The 21,307-nt window shown below is 45.1% G+C and overlaps 1 protein-coding gene across 9 annotated transcripts in view; it reads right to left on the bottom strand.

Annotated features, from left to right (window-relative positions):
- The window catches only part of LOC128819827 (tRNA N(3)-methylcytidine methyltransferase METTL2-like), a 33,055-nt gene extending 15,189 nt beyond the window's left edge, over nt 1-17,866 (bottom strand). For 4 of the 9 annotated variants that reach the window (XM_054000210.1, XM_054000211.1, XM_054000209.1 and 1 more), the window contains exons 1-9: nt 16,216-16,304; nt 14,604-14,695; nt 10,504-10,865; nt 9,403-9,452; nt 8,732-8,792; nt 7,395-7,534; nt 6,536-6,642; nt 6,275-6,340; nt 2,469-4,973 (exon numbers count right to left, since the gene is read on the bottom strand). In XM_054000210.1, the coding sequence (XP_053856185.1) occupies nt 4,822-4,973; nt 6,275-6,340; nt 6,536-6,642; nt 7,395-7,534; nt 8,732-8,792; nt 9,403-9,452; nt 10,504-10,865; nt 14,604-14,695; nt 16,216-16,304 (1,119 nt within the window). In that variant the 3' untranslated portion in view covers nt 2,469-4,821. Of the gene's footprint in view, nt 1-2,468; nt 4,974-6,274; nt 6,341-6,535; nt 6,643-7,394; nt 7,535-8,731; nt 8,793-9,402; nt 9,453-10,503; nt 10,866-12,553; nt 12,765-14,603; nt 14,696-16,215; nt 16,305-17,640 lie in introns of those variants that run through there. The other 5 variants (XM_054000213.1, XM_054000212.1, XM_054000214.1 and 2 more) reach the window with 4 other exon arrangements.
- Nucleotides 17,867-21,307: the final 3,441 nt, after the last annotated feature.

Genomic DNA, 21,307 nt, shown 5'->3' with positions numbered 1-21,307 from the left:
ATGATGCACCTCGGTTTGCCTTTTCTGTGCCTACCCTGAATCATGCATAACCAATGAAGAGATTTCACTGGACCGTGTTGCCACAAGGCATGAGTAACAATCCAACTACATGCCAAAGGGTAGTTGATCTTGCCCTACAGCCTGTCCGTCGTAAATTTCCTGCAACCATACATCAATTATATGGATGACATTTTACTCGCAGCTCATGATCAATCCATCTTATGTTCTATTCAGGTAGTTGTCATGTAGGACTCATCATGGCACTTGAAAAGCTGCAATGTGAGTCCCTGTGGCATTATCTGGGGTGGAAAATTATTCTGCAGACTATCAGCCCTCAGCCTTTAAGGCTTTCTGTTAAAGTCACCCTAACTTTAAATGAATTACAGAAACTGCTAGGTTCCTTGAATTGGTTGCGTCCTGTTTTGGGTCTATCTACAGAACTTTTACACCCTTTGATTTACTCAGAGGAAACTCCCACCTGCATTTGCTTCGACAGCTGACCCCAGAAGCTAAAACTGCCTTTGCACACTGTGCTCAAGCACTAGAAAACCGACAAAATTGGAGGTGGGATCCTGATAAATCTGTGTACCTTGTTATAATTGCTAGCAAATGTCAATCTTTTGCTGTTCTATTTCAATAGTCTGTTAATGATAAAGACCCTTTACCTGTGTTAGAATGGTTATTCTTACCTCACACAGCAACAAAGACTGTGTGGACTGTTAATGATATGTTCTTGTATTTAATTAAGAAAGGCAAAGAGTGACAAAAAACTGTCAATGGCCAAGACCCACATACCATTTACACACCTGTAAGTAAAGACATGGCAAGAAATTTGGCATGGTTACTATTAGAAGACACTATTTTTCAAATTGCACTTGCAGATTTTTCTGGACAATTATCTATCCATTTTCTCTCACATTGTCTATGGACAGAGGTGGGTAATCTCCCCTTGTATGCAAAACGTCACTGCAGCATGACCCCCGTCAATGGACCAACTGTTTTTACAGATGCATCCAGCAAAACTAACAAAACTGCAATGATTTGGCATGGAAGTGACTCTGCCCAGTGGCATAAGAGGGTATTAATATTAAAAGATGCTTCCGTACAAATTTTAGAATTGGTTGCTATCCAATATGACTTTCAGTTATTTTCACAGGAACCACTTAACATTGTAACTGATTCCTCATAAGCTGCCAGCGTTGCATTCCATTTAGAATCTTCCTATTTAAAACATGTTAATAACCATCTTTTGTTTACAGAGTTAAGAACACTGTGGACTTAGATTAACAGCCAGCAGCATGATTTTTATGTGTTACATGTTTGCTCCCACACAGGTTTACCTGGGCCTATTGCAGAAGGTAGTAACTATGCAAATATTACTGTGATGACAGGTGTGGTACCAAATAACTTGGCCTGAGCAACAAAAGTATCTCATGACTTTTTCCACTAGAATGCTTGCTCTCTTTACAAACAATTTCAATTGACCTCCTCATAGGCTCATGATATCCTGTTGTCTTGTCCCTCCTGTATTGGGATTGCTCCTGCTCCTTCAGGAGAAGGTACTAATCCCCGAGGTTTCATAGCTAACATCATTTGGCAAACTGGTATTACCCATATCCCAGAGTTTGGTAATTTGAAATATGTTCATGTTTCTATTGACACCTATTCCCATTTCCTAATGGCAACTTCTCATACTGGAGAGAAGGCCTGTGATACTATCCAGCACTGGCTCACCTGTTTCACCACTCTGGGCCTTCCCAACACCATCAAAACTTGGGGCCTTCCTGACACAATCAATAGACTTGCCTGCACCTCAGAGTGAGTTGGTAACTTCTTGCAGCAATGGGGTGTGTCTCACCATACGGGCATTCCCCACTCTCCCACAGGTCAAGCTATTGCTGAGTGTGCCCATAGAACCCTAAAAACCATGCTTGAAAAACAAAAAGAGGGGGAGTTGCGGTGCCCTCATGGCAGACTAGCTAAAGCCTTATATGTCCTCAGTTTTTTAAATTGGGACGAGATGGAACAAACTGCATGCGAAAGACAGTATTCCTTCAACACAAAGGCTCATCTAAGACCTCCAGTAATGGTACAGGACTTTGGTAAATTAAAATTTAATGGTAAATGGTAAATTAACTGGACAATGGAAAGGACTCTTGGACTTAAGTGACATGGGGAAGAGGTTATGCCTGTCTCTCCACAGGCCACCAGGTGGAGAGGATTCCATCACGGTACGTGTGACCTTTTGTTATACCATCCTGATTCTATGTGCATATAGTTGCTATGTTATAAACATGTTACAGTTTCTGAAAAGTTTTTATAGTTATTATTGTTGTCACTGTTATTAATGTTTTTAGGAGTTGTTTAGGTTTTTTCTAGTAGGTTTTCGTTGCCTAATTAAAAAAAACAGGGGGGGAGATGTGGGACATGGCAGTATAATTATTAAAGTTGCTAAGGCTTATGCTCACCAGAAGGCCCTGTGGGAAAGGCACAGCTGCAGGCTGGATGGTTGGAAGTGGCTGAGGGCTGAGAGGCAGTTATGAGTGAGGAGAGAGTCAGCTGAGTGACAGCTGGAAGCGAGGTTGTGATTGGCTGGAGAAACGCAGGGACAGTGTATGAGCAGGAAGCTGATTGGGTGACAGGACATATGGACAGCAGCACTGCAGCTGAGCCAGCCAATGGGTGCCCTTCTTCTGTTAAGTTCTGTTGGGCCTTGGTTTGGTTTCAGTTCTGTCAGGTGGAGATTAAAGGTAAAAAAAGGGGTGATTTGTACAATAAAGCAATCTCTTTTGGATGCATAAGGGGGTCTGTGTCGCTTTGTTCTCCATTGCTATATTTTTTCCAATGATTTACATTAATCAATCCACCACTGAAAAGCACAAAACTTATTCTAATACCTGTTGTACCACACCCTAAAAATAACAGAAGAAAACAAGCTAAGAGGTATTTGCTGACAAAGACAGAAAAATACCTTCTGAAAGCCACAGTGTTGGCTTCATCTTAAGAAATTAAACAAGAGTGCAAAAATTAAACCTCCTGCAGATTTCAGATCAAAGAAAGTGTCTCATGTGTTTTGGTTTAGCACATCACCATGGCAGGGTACTTTGTGACCTGGGAGCTGCAGCCACTAGGAAAAGCAGGTAATTATTTATAAACCCTGGTCCTGTTAGCTGCTTCTGATCTGCTGCACTCTGAAGGTGCCCTAAAATCAGCATCAGCACCAAACTTTTGAAAACCTGAACACTGCCTGAGAGGAATTGATAGCACCTGAGCTATTGTTTAGAGGTTCCCTGGGAGGACATCCTTGTGGACAGTGAGGGCAGAGCAGCATCATTTCCTTTCTCCACAGGTTATCTCCACACCTTGAATCATCCAGGGAAAGCTGGTATAGAGAGACTCACATAGTCTCAGTTCCTGCCCTCAGATCAATGTATTTTAACTCCTGGATTGGCACACACCGGAGTGACTAGGAAACAGCTGCATAAGATAAGCTGGCCAAGGGATTCCTATCAGTGAGCAGTTGCAGAGAAGAGCAGGTTTATCCTTTGTATGTTTGTTGCCAAGACAAGAGTACACAAGACAGAGATAAGGTCAGAGCTCTCCTGTTTCATGTGGAAATCCAGACTATGAGCAAGTCACTACTCAACTTGCTCAGCTGCTGTAAGACACCATCTCTTAGATAAAGGCATAAATAATTTTTAAAACTCAGACCAGTAGCATGACATTTAAAGGGCTTCCTTCTCAAGCCTGTACTCTTCAACATCCACATTAATGACCTGGATGCAGAACTTGAAGCAATACTAAGGAAGTTTGCTGTCTGCACTGAACTGGAAGGAGCTGTCAAGTCTTTCAGGGAGAGAGAGGGCCTCCAGAGAAACCTTGACAAATCAGAGATATGGGCAATCACCAATTGTGGGAAGTTCAACAAGGGAAAGTTGCTGGATTCTGCACATGGGAAGGGGCAAGCCTGGATGTGTGGGTGGACTGGGGAATGAGGCTGAGAGCAGTTGCAAGAAAGGACTCAGGAGTCCTGGTCCACGGCAAGTTGAACATGAGTCAACAGTGCCCTGGCAGCCAGGAAGGACATCTGTGTCCCGGGACATTAGGTAAAGCATTCCTGGTCAGGCAGGGGATTGTCCTGCTCTGCTTTGGGGCAGCCCCACCTCAAGTGCTGTGGGCAGTTTTGGGCACCACAATATAAAAAAAATATTAAGCCACTAGAGACCATCCAGAGAATGGTCATGAGAATGGTGAAGGGCCTTGAGGGGAAGCCATATGAGGACTTGGTCTGTTCAGCTGGAAAAGAGGAGACTGAGGTCAGACCTCACTGGGATCTTCAACATCCTCCTGAGGGACAGCAGAGGGGCAGGAACCAATCTCTTCACTCTCCTGACCAGGGATAGGACTCAAGAAAATGGCTGGAGCTGTGTCCAGGGAGGGTTAGGCTGGATATCAGGAAAGGGTTCTTCCCACAACGGGCACTGAGCAGGTTCCTCAGAGAATGGGTCATGGCCCCAAGGCTTCCAGAACTCAAGGAGTGTTTGGACAACGCTCTCAGGCATGGGGTGGAATTGTTGGGGTGTCCCGTGCAGGGCCAGGAGTTGGACTTGATCTTCATGGGTCCTTCCCAACCCAGTATATTCTGTGATTCTATGACATCTAAAATGCTTGCTGTACTCTCAGGGCATTCGTCCTTAGCAAAACTCACTTTAAGTGATGCCAGGCATGGTACAAGGCACTGAGGTCCTGGGTGTGCAGAACTGCATCACACACAGGTCACCAGGAGGAGATGAAGAGGCTCCAGTCCAAAGTCCACATGCCTCATGGCTGAAGGGTGGTGGGTTTGCAGTACTTGCACTGGATCCACACCCGATACATCGTCATCTGTTTCCCACGGTTCACTTGCAATCGCCGATCAACCAGATTCTGGATTTTTTCCAGCCCAGCTGTGGTGAACAGATGATCTAATTCATCTGGAAGCAAAGAGAGGAAACTGAGGAGACTATCACTTTTCTTTAACTGATACCTGCTCACACTGAGTGCTAAGCTGAGCTGAAAGATGGGCCAGAGGAAACTCACGGTCTCACCTGGGCAGGGAATTGATCAAACAAGACTTAACTACTTTATTAGGGGAGGTTAACATCACAGTTTTTCAAGTTTTCCTTCTAGCAAAGGAGGAAAGAATTATTTGGAGTACATCTAGAACTAGAGACTTGACAAAGGAAACAGCAGCAGTTTCAAGTAAGGGTACTGCTTGTAGTAACCAATTAAGGAGCATCTTCTGGCAAGCTGGGACAGAGCCATTCCTTCTTCCCTGCCCAGAGGAATTTCAGAGTCCACAAGAGCAAAGAACAGGATCAGACCTATGCTTTTAAATAGCAGCAGTTAGATCTGTGCTGCCTAGGCTGGAGGGGAATGGGATTCGTTAAGGTTAAATCTGGAAAAAAAAAAAATCCCTAAACTCCACACCCTGTTGGAGCCCAATTAAAGCACTAAGAGCCCTTGAGGCTTCAACAATTCCACTGGCAGGTAATCCTGACCAAACAAATAAGTCTCACAGTGCCCCAGTCCTGCTGAACAGCAGAGCTTACTCCCAGAGCACGTGGTTTGTCTGGAATTTCTGTAGGAAAAGTCCGACAGGTCTCAGCTTGTGCTTCTTTATCAGATGCTTTCTATTGTGAGGTGTTTGCCAAACATGCATTAAACATTAATTTTGTTGTGCCAGACAAGACTCATGCAGTGGGGAACAGTTCAGTTTTGCCACTGCTCTGGAAGTGACTGTGCACAGGGGCCTGTAGTGGAGGGACTGGAGGCGCAGCTGGTGATAAACTGGGAGAATAATTGCTGCTAACATCAAACAGCAGCAGAACTGGAGGGGCTGCCTCAGCTCCATGCTGGACCACACCCTTCTGATTTCCTTATAGGAGAGCAGGAAAATTAAGGGAAGTTCTGCTATGTGGTATCCATCTCCCTCCATCATCTGCAGCCAATATACAAGGAGAGCTCCTCCAATCCCACCCCTCCCAGGGTAGCAAACACACCAGTCTTCCTCTTAAAGGATTTTCCACTAAGGAAATTGACCATACCATGCTTGCACCAGGAGCTGACAAGCCCAGGTCACTGTTTAATTGGGAGATACTTAATCTTTCACAGTGCTCCAAGAAAGAGGCTGAAAAGATCTAGTGGCCAGTCTGGAGGGCACAGGGACAAGAAGTGGCGAAGAGAATCAGAGGGATGTTTTTTGATGGTCAGAGGAATGTTTCTGTCCTCCTACCTTGTGTGAAGAAGTAGACTCTGGTGCCATCACCTCTCACATAGAAGTTATCAGACAGACACTGACCTAAGAGCAAGACAGATATGAACAGTTACCAGTGATCACTTAAAAATCAACAACTGCCATCCAACAACAGGCCCTCCAACACACACTGTGCCTTGTGGAATTAACGAGCTGCCTCCAAAGAGGGCAGACACAGCTCCAGAGAAGCAGAATCTACTAGTGATGGGGAATAAAGAATTCCCAGGGGAAAGGAAATACCTTTCTTAAACCGAAGTTGGGCGAGATCATAACGGCCATAATCTCGTAACAAGATCATTCCCCCTGGTTTCAGAAGGCGACTCAGTCTGGTCACAATGCACTGCATTCTGAGAGAAAAACAAACCAGGATTGCTCAACAAACTCCAAAATCATGCTTATTTCCTTTCAAAAAGATGGAATAAAGTTCTTTATGTTTCAACTTCATGTAAAGAGCTACCCAAAGCCAGCAGCATTCTGAGTTCTCCCAGAGTCAGGTGGGTTCATTTTATTTGGCCTCTATTTTTTGACATTCCCTGATTTTGCTTTTTTTCCTACAAGGATAACATCCTGCCACAGCAGGGATTAACTGCTCTCTCTTACTGATTACAAAAGGATCTCCACTGGTTTCTGCAAAAGAAGTAGTAAGCAAACTTGAAGAGAAGTGTTGTGAAGTAAAACTAAAGGGAACAAAAAAAGAGACTACTGTAGGTTGTAACAATTATCACACTAAGACCACAGCAATTTCCTTACCTTTTTCTGAACCTGAACCCTTCCTTCTTGCTGCCTCCCATGTGAGAAATTCATCTACCCTTTGAACCTGAAAATCCAGCAGAATGCTTTCCCAAGTGAATGCTTGGTGTGGCTGGGGCTCAGAACAGTGACCCCAGCAATGATCACCTGCAGTCACTTAAAATCACCCTGTCCTCTTTAATTAGTTACAACAGCAACAGCAAATACCTGGAAATTTTATTTTCTGAGGCTTCATGGAAAACTGGACCAAAACAGAACAAACTTTAATTTTCCTCAATAGGAGATTATTAAAGAACTCCGGTTGTAGAAGAATTATGTTCTGCAATCAGAAGGAGTTATTAAAACTTACTTCTCTGGGAGAATTGCTGAGAGGACAAAGATAAGAATAACAATGTCAAGACTCTCCTCTGGCATTGGGAAAGGACTTTGGTCATTGCACAGGTCATGGACAAATGCAAAGCAGCGAGAAGAATCATATTCTGCATTGTTCTGTGTTTGAGGGAGAAAAATTAAGAACATTAGTAGCAGACACTGATCTCAGTATTAGTTGGATATATGGATTATTAGTATTATATGGAGTATTTTAACTTTCACATTATCAAGAGGTGTGTCCAGAGATCTGTTTCAGTCTCACTGGACTTCTGTGTCAGGTATGTTCCTTGGTCAGGCAAGGAACAGGGGTGAAATGTGAAAAAATATTTACATACAGGAGATTTACAAAGAGCTTTGGTCTTGTTACAATCAATCAGCACTGAAAAAAAAGAAAACCACAAAATTGGATCCAGGGTTTATCATAATTTTAAGGTCAGAATTTCCACTAACAGTGGTAAGAAATGAGAGATTTATACTGATAAATTGGAAACCTTTACATAAGTGAGAGTGTCAGGGCACCTCTCTGCATCATTGAAATCAAGATGAATTTCATCTACAAACAGATATTCTCTATACCCCAAAAAAATCAAACTTGGTTGCCTAAAGTTTCAGCCTTAAAAATCAGATTTAGACATCTTTTAGAAGTTGCATATTTTTCTAAAGCTGCTGCTACAGATTGCAGAAGCCTCTACAAACAGTGCTTGTGTCACATCCAGAGGACGAAATGGATGCCAACTGTGGTGCTATGCTCCCCTCTCATCTCAGGAAGTGACTGATTGCATTGATACTTCATATATTCTCAGTTCTCCCTTGACCTGAAATTTATCAGTGGTATTTGTCCTTCAACTAAATCCCAACCTGTTGCACCACAAACATGATCCCTCCTCAGCTGCTTGTGCAGAATCAATTAGACCATGTTTCTAGAACTGTGGTGACAGTAACAAACACAAACCAAAACCAGCTTCAGTTCCTGTTAAAAATTAGCCTGAATGTTTTCAAGGTTTGAGTTTGTTTTCAAGTTACTCAGCTAAAAGAACACTGTATTGAGAAAAGTACTGCCAACCACAGGGGAAGAAAATCTGTCTGACTTGTTTGCTGCCAATATGACATTTTGAGAACTTTTACTTCCCTAATTTCTACAATCTTTGATGGCTCATTTTCCAGATTTCCCAGTGCAAGGGTCAGCACCAGGGCTGGCTAAGACCAGAAAGCTGCCAGCACAGCCAGAGTCACTGGCAGCTGGTATAGATTTGTGTTAATAGGCAATTGGCCCCAGATACTTCCCATATTTTCATAAGTCACCATTGAGAGTACCTGGACGAGATTCACAGCTGTTGTAGAAAAATCACAGCAATAAACAAACAGGCCAGGGTCGCTGCAATAAATCAAAGAAACTTGTCATTTCTATCGAGGAATTAAGGAGTGTTTCAAATGCACAAACCCCAGAAATCCTGGACTTTAGTTTTTGTGCAAATCTGGTGGATTCCATTGCTTTTTATGCCCATTATTCTCATAGGAACTGACTGCTTCCTTTTTCTAAAGGAAAAGGGCTAAAACCAAGGGCTTCCAAGCTTAAAACACAATAACCTGAAGCTGCAGATGGCAAAGATACCATTCGCATTTGGCTTTTCTCTGAGATTGTCATGGAACATTTTCCCCATTGTTTTTCAGAGGCTGGTATCTCATGCAGGTAAAAGCCTACTGAGAATTACTTCACAGAATCCCAGAATGGTTTGGGTTGGGAGGAACGTTAAAGATCATCCAGTCCCACCCCTGCCATGGGCAGGGACATCTTCCACTAGACCAAGGTGCTCCAAGCCCTGTCTAACCTGGCCTTGGACACTTCTAGGAATGCAGCAGCCACAGCTTTTCTGAGCAACACATGCCAGGGCCTCCCCACCCTCACAGGGAACAATTCATTCCCAATATCCCATTTATCCCTGACCTCTAGCAGTGGGAAGCCATTTCCTCTTGTCTCTACTTACTTGTTGGTTTGTAAAATTGGGAAGACTGTATTCCCAGCCCCACAGCCAACCTGCATAAACAGAGCAGATGTGTACATTGAAAAGAATTCCTTCAGCATGTACATACAAATGATTTTCAGTCATCTTTCTACCGCCATGGAACAAAGAGCTATGCATGAGTAAAGCTGAGAATGGCATTTACCATTCTTAAGTGTCCATGCAAGACCCAAGCATGTTAAGGTCTCAGGAACAGGATTACATGTGTGGGAAACCACTAAGCAAGTTTTTGTAGAAATCTTAAGAACATTGTTACTCTTTTGAAAGCTGTTTTTGCTGGAATCCCAAGTATAACAACCAGTATGAGTCACTGAAGCACTGGCAAAGGCCATGGATGAGTTACATTCGCTTCCACAGAAAATCAGAGCAACAGAGAAGTTAAGTTTGCTTTACTCTAATTACTCCTTCTGCTTGTTCCCATTTGAAGAGATGATGGCTCACACAACTGGGTTTAGGGAATTTGCCTCTGAATGTTTAAAGAATCAGTAAAATTGAAACAGACTACACCCCACGACAGGGACTTCCTGAAGTTGCCATCTCTTCAGAACAGCAAGAGGTTTTATGGTTTAATATTATTCATTTTTTATGCCTGTAAATACTTTGCTTGTTAAATAAACAGTTTTTTCCTACTTTTCTCCAAGGAAATATTTTCCTGAGCCAGTTGGGGCAGGGGCCACTTGAATTTGCTTTCTAGAGAGACCCCTTTGGAAGTTTCCTCCCAAATTTGCCCTAAACCAGGACACAAGGGAAAGCTTTATACAGAGTAGAAGAATCAGCTTCTTCAAAAGATGACTTTTAAATGCTTGTTTGCATATCTGATAGTAATAGTTTGGCTTTTAAACTTGTAAACTTCTTATGGTCCTTGTGCTCTGTTAATTCAGAGTCTGAACCAAATGAATCCCAACAGATTTAGTTCAGTTCTAAACTGCCCTCTGATTTTTGCATTTTACTGACTGAAGGCAATCATCCACTTCCTTGCTGTTTGGCAGTGACCCACATTTTTATGTCCCAGTCACACTGACACAAGGGAGGTTTTGATGTGTGACTTTGATTTATAGCTTTTACCTCTAATACACGGTAAGATGCAGCTGATCCTGGGTAATGCCCATCACTCTGACTCAGCTCACTGTCTTTCTGTGCAGCCAACTCCTCTGTGTGGCCTCCAGGCAGGCTTTTTATCAGGTTTAACTGACTCTCTGTCCTGGTTTCCAATGAGCAATGGCCATTTTCACAGCTTCCCAGCCCTTCATTTTTGGATTCTTCTGTGTCACTAAATCCATGCACAGAATCTCCATTTTGGCTTGAGTTCCTGTTAGGTGCCAGCTCAGGAAATTCAGTGAACAGCCAGTGCCTGTCCTTGAAGAAGCCATTTTCATGGATTTTATAGAAGTCATCCCAGTATTTCTTAGCATTCACCTCATATTCCTCTGTGAACACAAGCAAAAACATCATCAGGCATCAAATCAGAAGGTCTCAGGGTTTAATCAGTTCAGAGAGTGAGGGATCACTGCAGGTATCTACGCACCAACCTGCTGTAATAAGTGACATTATTGACGTAAAATCACCTTTATTTAAATTTGCAATCCCACATAGACACTCAGCCTATGTCCTCACAGTCACTTTGTTAGGACTTAAAAAGAGAAAAGAGAGATTCTGTCTCCTGGTAGGATTTAAAGAAAGTTGGCAACAGAAGGAGACTGGATTAAAGAAATCCAGGTTTTACTTCCATCTCTAACACTGACTTGTTCAGCTCACTGGAACAATTAATTTGGAGCCTGGTGATGTTAAGTGTCAAGCACAACTCCTAAGGAATTTTCTGAGAGTTGCCTGGAGCTGAAAGCTCCTGTCCAACACACTGCTCTTATTTTCAGGTGGAGAAACCAAAAAAAATGAGTCAACTCTCCAGGCCTGGCAGGAAGCTCAGTTAGAATTTATGCAATCCTGCAGGTAATAGGACAGCATGTTTTCCACGTTTTGCTGGAGTCCAGTCCAGATAACTTTGCTTTCATACATGTGTGGCAGAGTATCACACATGTATGAACTAATACAAAAGAGGGGAATCAACAGTGACCACTGCATTGAAGTACCAGTGGAGAGCTAAGGTGGACAGGCTAAAGATTAACAGAATTAATTTGAGCAGCAGCACTTTCACATCAAATGGTTCATTCTAGGAGCAAGCTAGTATTACAGTGAGCTGGAATAGCTCTTATAAAGCCATGATCAAGAAATCTGAGTCACCTGCAAACTTATTTCCATACACTTTCAGAGATTTCAGATCAAGTACAGTCTGAGGGAACTATTTCTTCCATGGGAAGCTACAAATTCAAGTGACTTTCTATGACTTCATCAATGTGATGAGTTCTCTGTCCTGGGAATTAACACCTAATTATAGCATCCTATGCTTGGAATCACCTACAGACATTAACATCCATGGACAGAAATCCCAATTGCATGCCAGTAACAAGTAACTCAACCATCTTTGGATGGCAACAAGTGCATTACTGAATAAAAAAGACTGGAGGGCATTATTAGCTGAACTGCTGTTTATTTATTAGTCTTCCTGAAGAACATAAAACTGTTTCAAAGTGAGACAGTAAAGTGAACCCAGAACACCTGGAAAAATATGTAGCCTCAGCCAAATACAGACAAAAATGGCTTTAACAAAGAAGCACTAATCAGTCATATGTCTATTTTTAGTAGGATCTATCCCTGCAGCACAAAGAGCTATATATAAAAATAATCTCTTCACCTCAACTACAAGGATTTTCTCCTTTTAAGAAGCCTGGTCCTTAAACCCCAAGCCAAAGGAAACTTTAATGGCTGGTATTATTACAAGCAGTAAGTTTGTGCCATGATCTCACTGTAGGTCACAGTGAGCAGGGCCAGGTCAGTTCATTATTTGCATGGAAGAAGTCAATGACTGCTGATGCTGGAAGAAGCACTATTGATCCAAACCCTCGCACACTCTATCCTGACCAGCCTTTCTCCCATGTACTAGCAGGAATATGCAACACTTCTGAGGCAGACATGCTCTTTCACCTCACAAAAATACAGATCCTGATTTCTGCTCATCTCCAACAATCCCATGACAGCCTGACTGCAGTGGAATGCTTACCTGAGATGCTGGGACAAAATTCCAGCCCAGCCATTTTGGATTGCCCACATTTTTGCCACATTACACTGGTGAAGAAGACATTGTACTCTTCCTTTGTTACATTAGTGTGAAATTCTGTTGGACACTATTGAAGAGCTGTCATACGCCAAACCACATGTAGGGAAGCTTTATTTAAAGTTCATTTACCTTGGAGCCTGCTGTTTTCAAAGCCCTGAATAAAGGATCAGTAACAATATAAATACAAAAAATCAAGGGCCAACTGACAAAGATCATACAAGAAACAGATTTAAGCAAAAATATGACCATGTTAATTTTTCAGGAAGACTTCCTGCCAGAAAAGTTCACATCATCCTTATCTCAGGCCCTTTTTGGGGTATTAGCTCACAGTGCCATCAGTGTACAAGTCAGATTCCCACAAAGACCTTCCTGATAAGGACACCTGACTTCCTGCTCACCTTTGTAAGCACACCCCCAAAGCCAAGCCCATACTCACCTCTTCACTCTGCAAAAGAAGAACAAACAAAAGTAACTGTTCAAAAAGACCAGAAGAGAATCAGAAACCTCCTGAATTACAAGGGGGCTAATTATGCAGCCTCAAAAGGAAACCAAGAAACTTGGATTTCTTTCTCTTTCTTTTCCCAGCCAGGAGACACATTTTCCACATACCCACAGAGTTTACCTCCTTCTTCAGAACAAATCCTGACATCCCCAAGTAGTCCACAGAATAATACAGCCATAATGACCAATACTCTGCCTTTGTTCTCCTCCTTGGAGATCCTGATTCTCAAACTACCAGACCCTTCAGGCACATTTGCCTGGGCTGCTTTCCCTACTTTCCAGCCATCCCATTGTCTCCACATGCTGCCCAGTGAATAGCAACCATCAACATTTGACTGGCCTCCATTGTTCAGTCTGGAAAATACATCATGGAGCTCTGACAAATGGCTCCAACAGCAAATTGCTCCACATTTTCCTAGTTGTATATAGGTTCTCAAAGCATGACAGACAGCACCATTTAATGCTAACCAGATTTTAAAATGAGCTCAACACAATAGGCATCACAATGGAAAACCGCTGGATACCTCTAAGAGTCCAAGAAATTAGGAGGGTTACTCTTTGGTGTAATTAAATTTGCTATTGTGAACACAACTGGAAGTTATATGGAAGTGTTTCAATAGTTCCAGTAGTGCTCAGCATCATCTTATGGGTGACACACTCAATTTAATTTGAACAAAAGTAGCAGATACACCCTAGAGCTCAGCAGGGTATAACAAGATCACCATCAGACAAATTTCTTATCACACCAAAGAACCATTTCACCAACATTTGAGGGCCTGGATGATCTCTACCAGGTGTGGAGAAAATGCATTATTAACAATCTCAGAACGGCTTCAACCATGACTTAACCAAAGAGCTGAGCTTGAGCTTGATTCAGAGACAAGTAAGCTCTGCATTTTGGATTGATAAATATCCTTTAAATCGTATAAAATAAAAACTTTGGAATCCCTTTGCTGTCTATCTGAGGGTAAACAATCAAGATAAAATAGTTTTTCTTTCTCTGATGAAATTGTTCTCATGCGGTTTGTTTACTCTGTAGAGACAGATATGGACACTACTTTATCAGACCCTTTAAAGAGAAAATCAGCTTGGATCAGGGCTCATTCCACAGCAAGCCAGCAAGAAGAGACTGACTACTAGCTTTAAAGAGCAAAAATAAGCAGAGGCAACAACTCTACACTCAAAGAGGTTTGTTGACAATGAACACTAACAAGTACTTAACATACCCAACATGACAAAGAAGCTCAACCCAATCTGACTCCTCCCAACCAGGAGGAGTATCTAGTGAAGGTGGAAGAGTCACAGAGAGGTAAATTAAAAACAGAAAGGTTCCTCCTCCTCAATTTCCCATTATCACACATGTGTTAATGCCTTCTCAGTGACTGGGAGAGGGGGAAGGGAGGAACTGATGATGTTCTGATGTGACTCTGGCCAGACCGTTCCATTCCTGGCACAAAGCCAAGACTCGCATGAGGACACTCTGCAAAAGTACCTTGTTTATCTTGTGGCAATAGCTGTGAGCTGTTCTCTTGAACTTTACTCCTGGCACTGGCTTCCTGCTCTTCTGACCATTCCACATTATCCCTGTTGTGAAAAATAAGATGAACTAGAGCTAAGCATGGTAGGAAAGAGAAAGGTCTGGAGAGCCCTCCAAATGGACAGGGGTGCAGATGTGATCCCCAATTCCAGCCCAGCACCAGCACAACGGCCTAGTCAGCACATGCAGGCCCTAGTCCTGAAGGAACTCATGGAATTGCAAACAGAAGGGATCCTAAATCTGTCCCATTTTATATGCTCAGTCAAATTTAAACGGAATAGATCCTTGCTAAAACCATGAGGGCACTCAGCACAAAACTCCATTGTCTTTCTCAAGTTAAAACAAAAAGGCAGTTGGGTTATTTGGAAGGTAACTGTTAAATTAAATCAAATGATGAGAAAATTATGGGAAGCTTTAAAGCATTAAGAATTATTAATAACTTCAGTGCACATACACAGCTATGCAGTCATTAAAGTGATTCACTTGGCCTTTTTTCATTAAAGCAAGTCAATGAAAAGCAGAATACTAGGCCCAAGAAACAGTTCTTGTCTCAAAAGGAATCAAGTCTTCTGATTTTAACTTACAAAACAAAGGCTTAAATATTAAGTCTGAAAAAACAGATTACTAAGAATTTCCACAGGAAAACTAAGGATATGCTTTTGTAATATACCTTTTGTATAGAATAGTCTCAGAAGGAATGACAGGCTGACACATATAAATATTACTTAACTGCAAATTAAACACACCCGATTCTTAACAAGGTATTGCAGCCAGAGACCAAAAGTGGATTTATTTACCCCAAAAATGCAAAATACCTTCAGTTTACAGCAAATTAGAGAATTTGGATGTTTAACTGACTTAAAACAACTTCTGTATTAAGAGCTAATTAAGAGCTCCTGAAGGAATGGCAGGTTATGGATTTCTTGACAGCAGATAATTTACCTTTATTAACCACAGCAATAAAACAATTGCTACAAACCACAGGAGCCTGAGGAATGCTACTGCTTCAGGAAGGGTTGAGAATGGCTCAAAACTCCCTGCCGATCAGTCCTGAAGATTCAGGACACCCTGGGGATCAATCCCAAAGGTTCAGGAGCCTCCAGAGGATCAGTTCCCAAGGCTCAGTACCCTGCAGGGAGCAGTTCCAAGTACTCAGGACCCCCGGGGGATCAATCCCGAAGGCTCAGGACCTCCGGGTACCAGCACTCCCGACCAACATCGACCACATAGGGCAGTGCCCTGCTCGGGGATGGCGGTCCCCGCCCGGCCTGCAGTCGCTGTCCGGCCGCTAGCCGTACACCCACCGCTCCTTCAGCCCGCGCCACGCCCTGAGGGCGTCTCTCGAGGCACCTCCGGAGAAAAGAGACCCCGTGAGGCGGAACGGGCAGGTTGCGGCTGGCCCATTACATAGCGCTTGGCCACAGACAGCGCAAATCGGAGAGACGACGGCGAGCCCGACCCGGCCACCCCCACCCCACCGCCGCGCGCGGAGCGGCACCACAGGGCAGCAGAACCCCGGGCGGCTCACGGGGATCTAGAGCGGGCAGCGGCGGCAGCCCTCACGCACCAGGCGTTGTGCTGGAAAAGCCGGGCGGGGTCGGTGAGGAGCCGCCTCCCGAATGGCCGCCGCTCCCCCGCCTTGCTGGGCGCCGCCATGCCGGGCCGGCCGGCGCCGGAAGCGGAAGCAGCGCCGCACGGTCCGACCCGAAGGAGGACTGCGGGCGGTAGTCACGTGGCAGGGGTGGTCAGGTGAGCCGGTCTCGCCGGATAATGCGGGGAAAGGGCCCCGAAAAGGCCTTTCGTGGAGTTTATCTCGCATTTCAGGGGGTTCTGGAATGGAGCAGGCTGGGAGAGACCACAGGGGTTCCTCTGGTCCAGCCCTCCTGTTCTAGTGGGGTCATTCCAGAGTACATGGCACAGAATCCCAGAATGGTTTGGGTGGGAAGGGACCTTAGAGACCACCCAGTGCCACCCCTGCCATGGCAGGGACACCTTCCACTGTCCCAGGCTGCTCCAAGCCCCAGTGTCCAACCTGGCCTTGGGCACTGCCAGGGACCCAGGGGCAGCCACAGCTGCTCTGGGCAACCCATGCCAGGGCCTGCCCACCCTCACAGGGAGGAATTTCTTCCCTATCCCAGCTAACTCTGCTCTTTCAAATTGAACCCATTCCGCTTTGTCCTCTTACAATGAGGCATAATGGGTTCACATTCAAATGATCTGAATGGATTGTCCAGGACTGCCTTCAGACAGTTCTGGAGTATTTCCAACAATGAAAGCTCAACAACTCTGGGCAATCTCTTCCAGTGCTTGGTCACTGCACAAGGATGAAGTTCTTTCTCTTTTCAGGTGGAACTTCCTGGGCATCAGTTTGTGCCTGTTGCCTCTTGTCCTATTGCTCAGCACCACTGAGCAGAGTCCAGCTCCATCTTCTCGGCACCCCGATATTTATTTATTTATTTGGCCTTCTGGGAAGAGGGAGGGAAGATGAAGGGGGAAGGATGGAAGTTGAGAAGGCCACCAGGATGATCAGAAGGATAGAACACCTCTTGTACAAGGAAAGACGAAGAGAGTTTGGATTGTTCACCCTGGAGATGAGAAGCTCTGGGGTGACCTAACTGTGGCCCTTTCTAGTACCTGAAGGAAGTCTCCAAAAAAGATGAAGAGAGACTATTTAACAGGGCCTGGAGTGGCAGGACACAGGGAATGGCTTCACACTGATAGGGGGCAGGGTTAGATGGGATATTGTAAGAAATTCTTCCCTGTGAGGGTGGGCAGACCCTGGCACAGGGTGCCCAGAGCAGCTGTGGCTGCCCCTGGATCCCTGGCAGTGTCCAAGGCCAGGCTGGATGGGGCTTGGAGCAATCTAGTCTAGTGAAGGTGCCCCTGCCCATGGCAGGGGTGGGACTGGATGGGCTTTAAAATCCTCTACAAACCATTCTGGGATTCTGTAATTTTGTTCATAGCATGTAAAGGGAGGCACAGGGTGACTCACCTCTTTCCAAATTTTGTGGGGCTTCTTTCTGCAACACTTGAGGGAGTCTCCATCCACCCACACTGGCTGGTGTCATCCCTGAGCTCCTGTGGGTGGCAACCAGAAGACAAAAGTGAGAGACATTGGCTTGTGAAACTGCCCAGCCCCACTCAGCACCAGCTGCTGCACCAATGGCTTTGGAGTGACGTGGTACCTGGGGAGTTTAAACTGCGCAGGGGTGTGACATGCCCGTGGTGGCACTTCCAGCAGTGCCTCTGCAGAGCAGATGGCAGCCATGCCGATGCTGCTGGGTGTGCACCCAGATATAAAGCTTTTCTGGAAATCTCATCTTGGGGCCCCTGTGTTTTGTGTATGTTCTTATATGAGGCACAAATACCCCAGAAGAGAGGGGCACTTCCCTCTCTATCCCACAGAGGCAATTCACCTGATAATCTGAAACAATTCTCCTGGGGCAGAGTTGCCAACTCCACCCATTTCCAAATACTTTGAGCTGGAGAATTCCTCTGGTAATCAAAGCTGCCTGAGTAATTTTTCCTATGCGCTGAAGAGGAGGAGAGTGGTCAGAGCTGTGACTGAGCCTTGTCCTGCTTTCACAGAGCTCAAAGGGAGCAGAGATCCCAGCAACCTTGAGAAGATCTGGACAAGTTATGCCATGGGGATCCATCCCTATTTTTCACAGTGCTGGTTAGGTATTTGGCAGGGAGGACACTTCCCTGCAGTTTATCATTAGCCAGAAATGTAAGGGTTGACTCTTTCTGTGTTCCATCTGGTAAGGGAAGAGCTTGGCTTTTTAGCCAGGAACATCTGAAACAAACTGGAAAAAGGGAAAAAGTGAGAGTCCGGACTAAATCCAGGGGCAGAAATCCCCATCATAGCATGATGCCTCTGTGGCACCTGGAGGTACAAATATAAGGTATTAGACCCTGCTGAGTCAGGGGAGGATGATTTTACTGCTGGAGGAGCCATCAGTCCCTCACCACCAGAGACTTGCTTCCATGTTTATCCCATGTGTGTGGGGAACCACTGCAATATTTTAAGGGAATCAATTGCTGTATGTTAACATCACATCCTTGTCATCTGACAAGCACCAGTACAGGCATGCAGGAGGCTTTTAACTAATCTCTTGGTTCCCAAAGATTTCTAGGTTTCCTCCAAGGAAAAAGACCTTAGATACCTAGACTTACCTTCCTCTGTCCTAAGGCTTCCAGCTTTCCTTGCTGGTCAGGTGAACCCTGCTGGCTGTGGAGCCCAAGATGGAGTTGAGGTCCTGGGTGTCACCCTTGTGCCCTAGGAAAGTGCCCAGGCAATGTTTGAGTGGAGCAGGGAGTGTGCCAGCACTCCAGGGAGATTTCAGGCTTCAGGAGTGACATCAAAAGGGCAGCTGGAGAGACTCCATCCACAGAATCCAGACTTGACACCTCCCATGGCTCTGGGATCAAGTGAGTCTCCTCTGTGACCACATCAAAGCCCAGATTATCCACAATGGTTGCACTCTTTGTAATAAGAAATTGTTGAGAAACTGCCCTGCCTGCTGGCAGTCAGCACAGAGAGACTTGCCAAAAAGAGGTGGTTGTTATTATTATTATTATTATTATTATTATTATTATTATTATTATTATTCCTCGCTGGCTAAGGGGATAGCTGGAATCTACATTGTGGATGTCAACCATGTCCCCAGGACTATGGGGGAAGGTGGAGTTAGTTACTGAGTCATGGAATGGTTGGGGTTGGAAGGGATCTTAAAGACCATCTCATTCCACTCCCTGCCATGGGCAGGGACATCTTCCACTCAACCAGGTTGCTCCAAGCCCTGCCCAACCTGGCCTTGAACCCTTCCAGAGATGGGGCAGCCACAGCTGCCCTGGGCACCCTGTGCCAGGGCCTCCCCATATGCCATCTAACCCTGCCCTCTTGACAGTGTGAAGCCGTTCCCCCTTGTCCTGTGACCCTTGTAAAAGAGTCTTTCTCCATCTTTCCTGTCAGCTTCTTCAGGAACTGCAAAGCCACAATTAGGTCACTCTGAAGCTTTGTTTCTCCAGGCTAAACAATCCCAATTCTCTCAGCAAATATATTTGAGGAAGGGGAGCCCAAAATACAACAACCTAAACTATTCTGTGATTTTGTGCTAAGGAAAATGCAGCATTTTGGCTTTTTGGTTTTAATTCCAGTTCTTTCTTCTCTTCTCCAAATCTTAAGTTTTCTGCCCAGCAAATGCTCCAGACCCTGAAGTATCCTGAAGTGCCGATGTACTCACCATCTACAGTCATGTCCTTCAGGACCTCCTGGAGACTCTGTTATGGAAAATGGATTTCCATTGAGAATGTTCGGACTTCAGCACTCCAACTGACCTGCTTCTCTAGAATGAATGGGGAGATGTGTTTAATTTCAGAAAATTCCCTAGACACATAGAAAACCCCATTCTGGGTTTTGAATCAGAAAAAATGCACCTTTTGTCATCTTCTGTCTGTATTGGAAGTGCTTTGCTCATTTTTGGGGTATATTAACAGAAAACAGTTTACAAAAGGAGTTGATGGGGTCCAAGGAAAGAGCACTTCAGCGCTTCCGGGAATTAAAGTAGCAGTAAAAAGAATTCTGGCCTTAAGTGTTGCTGTAGGAGCTGTGTCAGTGGGATGGGTTTCAGGGTGTCCTTACTCCCTGGAAACCTCCGTGGGGCAAATGTCCCTATCCAGTGTGGGAGATGATCTCAGTAGCCCAGAAGGTGGAAAGCTTGGACTGAACACGTTCAGACACCACCATCTAGTGGTGCCGGGCTCCAACAGCCTCCATGTAGCCCGGAATCGGCACGTTCCGCGGAGTTGGATCTATTACAGCCCCCAAATGGCTTCTCCCAGGGAGCTGAGAGCAACCACAAAGTTCACGCCCTGGCCCAGGAGGGACCTCCGGCTGCCCCCTCTCCTCTACTCCGGCCGGCACAGCAACACTGCCTTGATTTTGGGGGAAAAAGTCACTCCAGACTTCCAACAGCCGCTCCTTGTGGTCATGGGCTTGGATCCTGCAAATAGCCATGCCCTCTGGCATTAAGGGGCAGTGGACTAGGATAAACTGGGGTCTTTCCTCATCCCACAGCTCCATGGGAAAGGGAAATCTCCCGCCTGAATAGCATATGTGGAATCGTTGGGGTTTCTCCAGTGGAAGCAGCCCCAGGCAGCCTGAGGGCAGCTCATCATGCTTCTTCATGTTGCAGCCAGGCTCTGCCTTTGCCTTTGTCTTTCCCTGAGCCCACTGGCAGACAAAATGCTCAGCCTGGAGCCAAACCAACCTGGGCCTACCTCCACTGTAGCCCAGATTCCACTTGGGTGCTGTAACCACCCACTGAGCCCCTGCCTGGCACAGCTGGTGACACTGAACACTGCCCAGGGTGCCTGAATATAGTGTGGGTTGGGAGCACCTGGTAGCATGGGACGTGTGTGGGGTGTCAAAGACCCAAGCAAATAGGATGTGGTGTGCTGGGGTTCACTCCACTAGCAAGGGAGTGAGGTGCTGCCAGTACCATAGTCTGCAGTGACTTTCGCCCACCTTGTGCCCCCCAACTTGTTATTGACCCTGAGGAAGGAACCAGTAACAGAGCAGAGACCCCCATGGGGAGCCCACAGCCCTGTTTTCCCTGTTCTGCCATCTGTCAACCCATCTCATCTCAAACCAGCTC

Source organism: Vidua macroura, chromosome 27 (genome assembly GCF_024509145.1).
Source record: "Vidua macroura isolate BioBank_ID:100142 chromosome 27, ASM2450914v1, whole genome shotgun sequence".
Classification (NCBI taxonomy): Eukaryota; Metazoa; Chordata; class Aves; order Passeriformes; family Viduidae; genus Vidua; species Vidua macroura.
This window is presented reverse-complemented; position numbering and strand designations above follow the sequence as displayed.